Source organism: Phaseolus vulgaris, chromosome 4 (assembly GCF_051622355.1).
Source record: "Phaseolus vulgaris cultivar YP4 chromosome 4, ASM5162235v1, whole genome shotgun sequence".
In the NCBI taxonomy this organism is placed as follows: domain Eukaryota; kingdom Viridiplantae; phylum Streptophyta; class Magnoliopsida; order Fabales; family Fabaceae; genus Phaseolus; species Phaseolus vulgaris.
Window position 1 is genome coordinate 21,326,314 of NC_143501.1, and position 10,860 is coordinate 21,337,173.

At 29.4% G+C, this 10,860-nt stretch overlaps 1 protein-coding gene across 1 annotated transcript; it reads right to left on the reverse strand.

The window, feature by feature from the left end:
- Positions 1-5,454: 5,454 nt before the first annotated feature.
- On the reverse strand, positions 5,455-9,705 carry LOC137837511 (MATE efflux family protein). The gene is made up of 4 exons (XM_068646517.2): positions 9,389-9,705; positions 9,062-9,152; positions 7,959-8,846; positions 5,455-6,243 (listed from the first exon to the last, which is right to left on the reverse strand). The coding sequence occupies exons 2-4, from the start codon at positions 9,116-9,118 to the stop codon at positions 5,668-5,670; spliced, it is 1,521 nt and encodes a 506-aa protein (XP_068502618.1). The 5' UTR covers positions 9,119-9,152; positions 9,389-9,705; the 3' UTR covers positions 5,455-5,667.
- Between the last annotated feature and the right edge of the window lie 1,155 nt (positions 9,706-10,860).

A 10,860-nucleotide genomic window follows, 5' to 3' on the forward strand; every position in this document is an offset into this window, starting at 1 on the left:
TTCTAAATTAATTTATATTATTTTCTATTATTGTTAAATAGTTTCTAAATTGGTATCTAATTAGCAACCAAGGTTTTTGCTACCAATTATTTAGTTTCTAAATTTAGTCTCTAAAACCTTGGTTGCTAATTAGAGACCAATTTAGAAACTATTTAACAATAATATAAACTAATTTATAAACCAATTTTTGTTTTAGTTTCCAAAATGGTCTCTAATTTAGTTACTATTGCAACTATTTATTTTGGTCACTAAAAATTGGTTTTTATTTCATGATTTTCTTTTAGTGATAAAATCTCTTATCTGGACAAGAATTGTTTATAGTTTATTTATTAAGAGTTAGCCTTGTAATCTTTTAAAGAACTTTTTATTGTAACTTGGAATGTGACAATAATATCATACTTGTTAAAAAGATATAAATGACTTAATATTAAAAAATGAATTTATGTGTTTGTTAGCCAAAAATCACTGTAAAAGTACTTGTAATTAATTATTTTTATTAATAGAACATTTTAGAAATTGTAAAGAAAAATTAAATATAACACTAAAGTTGGGTCTATCAAGTAAAAAACGCTAAGTATTCCATTGTTTCATCTATGACACATGTACGAGGTTTTGAAAACCTTTTGAAAATGTTTTTCAACCATTAGATAATTATCCCAAACCTTCTCTAATCACAATGATGAAAATTTCTTAAAATAAATTTTGAGTCCTATTGAACTTCATTTATAAAAGATAATATGTTTCTTTTCAAGTGAATATGAGAATTTATCTGAAATTAATTAATGGATTATTTAAGTAATAATTAATTATTTGTACAAATGTCATATTTAGAAAACACCAATAATATACTATTTACTTATGATTGATTATGCAATTAAAATGATGGATTATTTAAGAGTTTGATATTTTTATCAAAACTGAACTTAATTATTATATTCTTTCTTAATATATTAAAGTTTACTTGTTCAATTAATATCTTAAAAAAATTCAAGAGTTTCTAAATCAAAATACCACAATAACCTTATATAAATAATTAAGAATCTCTAATGCATAAGTTGTTAAACTTTTTACAAAAAATATCAGAAAAATTAAAATCATGAACAAACTCATGTAATAAAAAAAAAACTTTCAACTCAAAACTTAGAACTTAGAAAGATTTGTAAGCGTTCTCATTTTTTTTACCTATTTTTAGTCATTCTAAACTATTAATCAACATAAATTACATATTACTAAAATAAAATGAACTTATTTAAGTATTTGTATACATCAATAAATATAACTTCAAAATTAAACCTTCATCACCAACCAAGTAAATTAATTTTTTATTACCTGTATATTATTTTTTTGTTACTTATATACATAAAATGATATGATGATAGAATATTAATATATAGAAATGTATGAAATGAGATATTTGTATCGGATCCTTTTGGATGCATACAAAACAAAGTGATGAAAAAAAGTTAATGCAACCCTAGAAAGCATGCTATGTTATTTGTATTGTTCTGGACAAAGTTTAGTGCACCGAGATAGCACAAAATCCCATTCATAAACCACTGTGATAATTTCATTCAATTCCCTTGCGCATGCAATACTTCAAATAATTGTACATAAACGACATCCACGTGTTTTGTTTTATTCACTTATCATTTTCGTGTATATCCAACAAAAAGTTCAGAAGCCAATTACCCTTACGTAGGAACTATAAGTGTGTCTTTATATGGTTTTGAAAATGACCAATGCTCTTTAGTATTCATCGATCAATGCAAAGTCTTCCTAGTAAAAACAAACGTTTTGTCGAGTTTATTTGGGGGGAGAATGACAGTTTTGAAAACGAATTAAATACAAAATTATCATTTTTGGGATGCATATCTAGGATATAAATGGTTGAATATTTTAATAAAAAATAGCAATCTAATTGAATTAGCATATTAATGAACAAGGGTGAACAACCTTGAATCTACATCTTTTAAAAGAAATGATGTTACAGTGTCTTAGTTGTTAAATCAAACAACACAACCCATATAAACCCATATAAATCAAAGATTTGATAAATATTTTTTTTTTCTTTACTTTGCTGGTGTATCCTTACTTATTTATATTTTTGTTTCAATTTATTTTTCTTAGACAAGAATTGTATTATTTGGATAAGAAACTTTTGACCATTGGAATTCTTGATTTATAGACATTGACTACACAAGGATACCTGAGGTGAAGTGTACTTTATTGCATAACCTCAAACTACTTATAAAGTTAGCATTTGTTTAAAAGCTCTCTCATAAGTCTTTTTCTTAATATAGGAACAAATTTTATAATTAATTATAAGTTAATATTTTTTTTCTTTTAAATAATATTTTTTGTAACATCTTAGTTTTCAATATCTTCTTCCAAATTATTCAAAACAATAACTTGGACAATGTATTCAAGATGTGAGTTAACCATAGACAAAACAAAATTGCAACTAATACATTTAACAAAGTTTAAATTGTGAAAAAAAAAAAGTTAAAAGAATTTTCATTGAACATAATTTTATTTTATTTTTTGTATCACATCATATTGGATCCTTGAAAATGACAACATTAACCTGAGCTTAGGGAACATGTGATCATGTTCTAAGTGTTTGAGTAGAGGAAACTTTGAAAACTAACTTGTTTGCACTACAAAATTTCCATTCATGCAAACCATAGAGGTTGAAGTAGCAAAAATGTGAAATATGATTTGTTCATAATGTCTTCAACATGAAACTAACCTATTAATTGAAGTATACTAATGTCTACCCTTTTAATAACATCATATATAATCTGTTGAAATGTATAATATATAGAAAGTACTTCGAGTTATATCTAAACTATCTAATAATTATACAGGATCAAATGTATAACAATTATCAATTAAAAATAATATTAAAATAATAATAACAATTTAAAAATTATGCTTCTTTTATAAAAAAAAATCCTATCTTTTACTCTTAGAGTAACATTATTTCTAATCATTTTTTCATAAAACCCTTATAAAGTGCAGAACTATATAAATATAAATCAACTTGAAGTGATATCTATATGTTAATCATACTTTGGATATAAATATAAATCTGAAAAAGTTCATTTACACATGGTGTAGTAGATTTGTTTACCTAAAAAAATTCTTAATTCATGATCATATGTTTGTTTTCTTAAAAAACATTGATAAGGTTAATATTAAAAACGACATAGTTGAATTCGACCTTAAAATTAAAAAGATGTAAAAACAGTAGCTAAAACTGTAATCCATTAATTATTTGATTATATAATAAGAATTGAGATATTAATAAAATAGTATGAAAATTTATGTGGAAGACAGTAAGTGTGAAAAGTGGAGAATAAGATGGTTGGCGTTTAGCATAGGCGAGGAGGTACTGACACGAGTTTTGCAGAGGTTGAATTATTATTATTATTGTGTTGCATTGTGTGCAACAGCTTTCGGGCAAAGCTGCTTTCAGTTTAATCTCTCAGTCACATGCCTGATTCTCTCATCCCAGCCACATCTCCATGCTCCATGCACTTGTCACTCACAACACATCAAAACCCACTTTTCCCATCACAACACCCAAACCAAAATTTTGCTTTTACCATTTTCAACTCTAGCCAAGAACTCTTTCTGTATATATTAAAATTTCCTTGGAAAGGAGAGAATGTTGATTGATAGATGTTTGCATTACAATTTTTGTTTTTATATGGTTGCATCGAAGTTTTCTCTAATGGCCAGTTTGCTTTCACGGACTGAGTCCAAACGTGAATGGATGAACCTCTTTTGTTTCGATTTGATTCGCATATTTGAAGATGTAGATGGAGATTGGGTTGCATTTTTTTTTTCTTTTCTCTTATGTGAAGATTATTGTGAATGTACACGTAGATAATGGTATTTTACATGATATTTTACTTCAATATATTTTTTTTAATATAGAAATTGATTCTCATTGCGTAGAAGAAGGTAGAATTGACTTTGATAGTTACGTGGGATAGTCTTGAGAATCGATTTTGACTTGTGAAAATATGTAATTTTTGGATGTGCTTATAATCGATTTTGGCTTATTTTTACTTCAATTATCTTGTTTACTTATTGTTTTGTCTTGTTTTTTTTAAGTTTAAAAATCTTGTATTAAATATTACCTAAATTTATTTAATAATTTGAAAAATATTTATTATACTATTAATAACAATATATAATTATAAATAATGAAAATAATAAATAATAAATATATATAATAAATATTATTTTTATAATTTTTAATATATTTATTAAATTTATTTCAATTTAACACAAAAATATTTTTTATTGTATTTTTTAATTTTATATTGAAAAATACAAGTAATTATGAATATTATATATTAAAAAAATTTAATTAATTCAAATCGACAAAAAAAATATATATCATAAATCATTATTCAAATATTTTTAATAATAAAGATAAATTTGTAAACTTACATTTTACATCTTTAAAATAATTTCTAAATTCTCTCTCAACTATCACATCACTCACAAATTTTAAGAAATCATCCTCACAAATTCACTCTATCATTTCTCAATCCAAACAATCTCATATATTCTTACACATCTTCTATAGTCACACAAAGCCGAGTATTTGATATAGTTAAATTTATATTCTTTTTCATATTTGATATGAAAGTATTTATGGACAAATAAATGAAAATTTCAATATTTTTTTTTTGTATGTTCTTGTATTTGATATGAAAAAATTATACTCATCTTTTTTTCACTCTTTTCTGTTTTTAAATAAAACAAGTTTCTTCAAAGTTTTATATAGAAGAAAAGGTTATTAGACTATGAATCAACTCATCTCTTTTAGTGTGAAAATTAAAAAATAATCATTTTTATTCTAAAAATCTGCTTGAAGAATGATATAAAATAAAAATACGGATAACCAATAAATTTTATTTTTTGAATATATACCCGTTGAGACAAAAAAAAATTAAGTATAAGTATAAATAATACTCATTTAAATATTAAATTATTAAAAACATGACACAAATTTTGCATTTACTAAATATTGAGATAAGTATAAGTTCTTATTTTAGAGATAAGGGTCACCATAGTTTAACAATATGTGAATTAAAGTAAATATTATATGTACCTTAAGAAACAGGTAAAATAGACATTAATAGGCAGATTAGAATTATAAGAGAACTAAAGTAAGAATTGAATGTATTTAGTTCAAGAGAAATATTGATATAACTAACAAATAATACCCTAAATTCAACTATTTATTTTATAACACTATTTCTCTTTTTTTTTCTTTTGTTAAATTGTAATTAAAAATTAATTTAATAATAAATTAAAAACCATTTATTATTAAATTATAGAACTAAAAATTAAATTAGCATAAAATAAGAAAGACTACATTATAAATATTTTTTCATCTTCTAAGAGTTAGGTGTTTAAAGATCTAATTCACCATTTGCCTTAAAAGATATATAACAATTGGTATTAAAAGAAAATGAAATTCAGTTGTCCAAGCAAATGAAATTAAAAGAACAAGATAAACTCTCCTCAAAGCTAACATGAAAGAACCACTCACAAACCTCTAACCCCATTGATCTTCCCAACAAACAAAATCTCAATGTCATAATTGGTGTCATCCCTCAAGTGTGTGGTGTGCTTTATTTGTTCTTAGCAAATGTCATCTTTCTTGTTACCATTTCCCAACAACCCTTTCATTTCCTCATTTTTCTCATTCTCCTTACTCCTAAGCCCATTGCAACTACTACTCATTTCCACCCTTGTGAGCTTTTCAGCCTTCAGGGCCTCAACTTCCCAATCAGTCTTCACCAACACCACATACATGATTGATACTGCACAGGCCACCTGGGCCGACAGAAGCCCATACCAAAGCCCACTGAAACCAACCTTGAACCAAAATGCCAGGCCCACCGCCACCGGAGTGCCCACAAAGTAGAATGAGCCCAGATTTATATTGGCCCCCACACCGGGCCGGCCGGTGCCCCGCAGAATCCCACAGCCTGTGGTTTGTGGGCAGTTCCCAAGCTCACACAGGCCCATAATTGGCATCACTGAGGCAACCAAGACATTGACAGGGTCATCACTGGTGAAAAGCCCGGCCCATCTTTGACCTAATATCACAGTCCATATCACATTGATGAAGCCTATCACAAATGCACATCCTAAGGCAACCATTGCTGCTAGTTTTGCCTTGTATGGTTTCCCAGCTCCAAGCTCATTCCCTACCTGCATTAATTGCATTCAAAATTTCAAGTTGTTAATTGCATTGCAAGATTTGAACTTGACAAAGTTACAAAAACAGGTTAAAAATACTTCAGAAAACCAAACATACCCTAACCATATTGTTGTAAGTGCTTCATGGCAAATTCACGTGGGTATGATTCAAAAGGTACAACTCAAAAGGTACATTATATCAAAGTTTTGTGCAAGTTAACTTTTGGAGCAAACAGAAATGTAACAAGATACGTTATCAGTACCAACTAGTTTGAAGGGTCCACAGAAAATAGTAGAGTCATAGGGAGATTTGATGGTTAAATTATTTGGTCAAATGGAAATCAATGATGACCCTTGTATGCAAGCCTAAGGGAATTGCACTTACTTAGAAGTAATCAATTAGTTTTAGTTTTGTCCTGTCACATTGCAAGTGTGACCTAACTGGGTCCATGTACTTGATGCAATCATGCAACAAATTTATTCCTCAGCAAGCAGGAACAAAGGGATTCAGGTTTAACCCCAAAAGAATAAAAGATGGGACACTCAGGTTCTGTAGATTGTATATACAAGTAGCAGTACATAACCTCCACAGGTGTATTTAGAATCTGATCAGATAGATAAAGTGAACAAATATAAGGTTGTCACTGATTTCTCATGACTCTAACAAACCATCACAACAGTGCAACAAAATAGAAATTGTCAATCACATCATCACCATCATCATCATTATTAGTATTATTATTATTATTATTTATCATCATCATGATTCCAATTTATTTTATGATCTTTAACAAATCAGTAAAACTGTGAAGACTGAAAAGAGAAAGAAAACTTATTTTGTTACTAATGAATAATTTGTCCTTGCCTCAAAGGTTGAAGCTATGCTTAGTGGTTTGTTTAGGACTGTTTTGAAGAGTAGAGTTAAAATGCATGTGTGGATGAAGGTCATTTAATGCCTTCCAAATATGTTTTGTCAGTTGATATTATTATGTTTGATTAAGTGTTTAGTCAAACAAAAATAGAAATAACATAATAAAAGAACACTTGCCCGACACAGCAAGCAAACAAAAAAGGTTAAATAAAATAAAAGGTGGTTTTGAACCAATTAACATTCTCTTGAAGCTAATAGACTAACCTTTCATGGTATTAACTACCATTTATGATTAGCCACATACATGAAATTTAAAACCAAAAAGAAAATGCAGATTTGAAGGTAAGGAAGGTATCCCTGATACTTTGACTTCAAACCCTATTCCAATAAGCCAAATTGCTAAAAGTAAATGGTTCCTTCCCTATCTTTCCTGTCTCAACCAATCCAACTGGTTAAAAAAAAGGGTAAAAACTGAACAATGAACCACTCAAAGTAGGATAAAAACAAAACCCAACATAGTCAAAAAAGTTTTCTTTTTATCCTGTCAACATTATGATAAATAAAAGACATCTTTGGTTTTTTTTTTTTCACTCCCTCTACTCATATACCACAATCTAATTTGCATTTATTAACACAGTTCATATATTAACAACCATGAGATGAAGATCTTGTTCATGTTTTGAATGAGCAAAAATTTGACTGTGACTACAGACAATCTCAACCCCTTCTCTAGGTGTAGGGAGACACATGCCATGGTGTAGGGAGACACATGACATGAGTATCCATGATTCATTTTTGAATAAATAAAATAATGAAACAAATAATAGAATAAAGTGTATAGTATAGAAAGACTTACCCTAGCAGAAACACACCCTGCAAGTGCCATGGGGACAGTGTACATCATGCTAGTTGTCTGAATCAAAATACCAGTGGCAGCCACAGCCAGTGTTGGACGTGGCAAGTACCCAGCCAGAACAGTTACAATCTCGTACCACCACCACTCTAAACATATCATAAGGCAACTAGGCACAGCAAACTCCATCAACTGCCCCAACCCAGAACACAACCCAGCCACCACTCCCCCTCCACATCCCCACTTAAACACCATCTCCTTCTTCCTGCACAAACACACATACCCTGCCATAAGCACCACCATGTTCAGATTGGTCAGGACTGAAGCCATGGCCACCCCCGGCACCCCCAGCTCCATCACCACCACCAACAAGTAGTTCAGTGGCACATGGAACAACACTGCTACAAGGGAGCAATACATCATAGGTTTGGTCACCTTTTGGGACCTTAAAAAAACCCTTAAAGGTTGAAGCAAGGTGTTTGTTAAAAGGTCTGGTAGAGAGTAGAAACAGTAGACTGATGCCATTCCTGTTATGGCACTGTCTTGGCCCATGAACAGCATGATCCTCTCAAGGTTCAGCCAGAGAAGACTTATGGGGATGATTGCCATGAGAAGGATGAGGACCATGCGTTGGAGAGATAGAGAGAGGAGGTCCCAGTTTTTGCTACCATAGGCTTGGCTGCACACAGGTTCTAGGCCTGCTGCAAGACCCACAAGAACAGAGTACCCTGTTATGTTGGTGAAGCCTATGGAAAGTGCACCACCTGCTAGCTCTAGGCTTCCAAGCCTACCCAAGAAGAGAACAGAAACCACTGCCCTCACAAACACCAACATATTCATAGCTGTGATAGGTAGAGCCATGCCCCACAGCTCCTTCATCTCTTCCACCACCTGCTTGCAACATCACATTATTACAACATAAATGAGAAGGAAAGGCTTGTTTTAAAACAATGATCAAGGTTGTAGATTACAGTTACAGTTTCTTCATACTGTGAAAATTACAGAGATTAAATACTACCAGTCCAAAATCCTGGTCATGAACCTATAAAACTTTAAGTCATTATTTTCTCTTGCAAATGCCCAGAGAAGTGACACCATGATTTTACCTGAGAGATTGTGGGAAATTTGTGGGAAAAGAAATCCTGATCTTTGTTTTCTCCCATTCTTCTTGACCAATATTATGTGTTGTTTGTTGTTCTGCAAAAGGGTGGTGAATCAAACAGTGGTGAAGATGAGAAGACTACTCTTTTTTTACAACACCTATTGAGAAATAGTAGTAGTAGCATATAGGGGGAGAGGGAAAGAAAAGGAGATGAAAGAAACAAATAGGGTCTACAATGTTTCATTATATACATCATCATCTATTATCCCATGATAACAAGCATCAAGAATGAGAAAAGGGCATGTTGTATGTAAGAACCAAACCAACCAACCTTTTCCTTCTTTTCCTCCTCTTATGCTCCTTCTCTCTAAAAACTGAAAATGGGTAAGGCAAGGAGTGTGTGACTAGAAAGAAAAGCTATGAGGGAAATGGAGCATTTAAGTAGAGCAACATAAACATAAGCAGCAGAGTAGAAGTAGTAGAATGCCTCAAGAATTGAAAAAGGTTCAGTCTTTCACTAATTACAACTTAGCAAGTATTAAAAAATCCAACTTAAAAAAGTAAAGTCCACAATAAAAAAATACAGTAGTAATATAGTATTATCACAATAATAAAAATAGAAAGAATAATAATATGCTTTTTGGTGATGAGTGACCCTTAATATTTATATATATATATATATATATATATATATATATAGGGAAGAGGGAGATGAATGCTTCTTATGGTTGTGGCGGCGTCCAAGAGAGTCCAAGGTTGATTCAGAGAGATATGAAGAGGGAAAGTGGGGTTATGAAACTTTATTATCATAATTGTAACAGAAAAAGTGAGTTTTTTTTTTGGTAACAGTGAAGGAGGGAAAAAGAGAATGGTTGAAAAAGATTGAGTTTTAATAAAAAAAAAATGATTTGTTGTAGATTATTTATTCTTTTGTATTATTTTTTTGTCCACAGTTAAATAAGTTTTAAGTTATTTGTTTTTCATTCTTCCATTTTCTTTCTTGCTTTGTCTGAATGAGGGTAGGAGTGGAAATCAAAGCAAAAGAGAGAGAGAGGAAGTAAAAAATTAGGTTGTTTTGATGTAAAACAATGAGAGTGAAAAATGTATAAATTTGAGTGAAAAAGTTGTAAAAAATAGATTGATGTGATTGAAATATAATTTTTTTTATATAATTTATGAATTATTCAAATGTCTTTATCTTAAAATAGTGAAGGATTTTTGTTAAAATAAAAAAAAAATATTTATATATTAAGATTAATATTTATATATATACTAATAGATTTGTCTTTGAAATTTGTAATTAAAAAAAATTATAATTTAATAAAACCAATATTATTATGTTAAGGATATAATTTTATTATTACTTTAGTTATGAAAATACTCAAAATTCTAACAAATTTTATAATTTATTAATTTATTACAAAATCAATAGTCTATAATCCATTATGGAAGAAAGTATAACCGATTATAGATCCAAATCTAATAGATTATGACTTCTTCTAAAAATTTGTAATAATTTTAATTTATTATAATATGAAATAAAAATATATGCACCATTACTTAAATTTTTACCCAATTTTACAAATACTGTGCAGTATAATCTATTGTAATTTATGGTTTAATCCATTAAGAGCCAAAATCTAACCGATTAACTAGATTATGTTTAAAAAATGCAAAGACATTCCTAATCACACTTAATCGATTACGGTATGCATTATAATCAATTATGGACTAAAACCTAATCGATTTTAACATTTTCCTTTTATAAAAACAACAAACTACTTCAAATAATATACATCCACC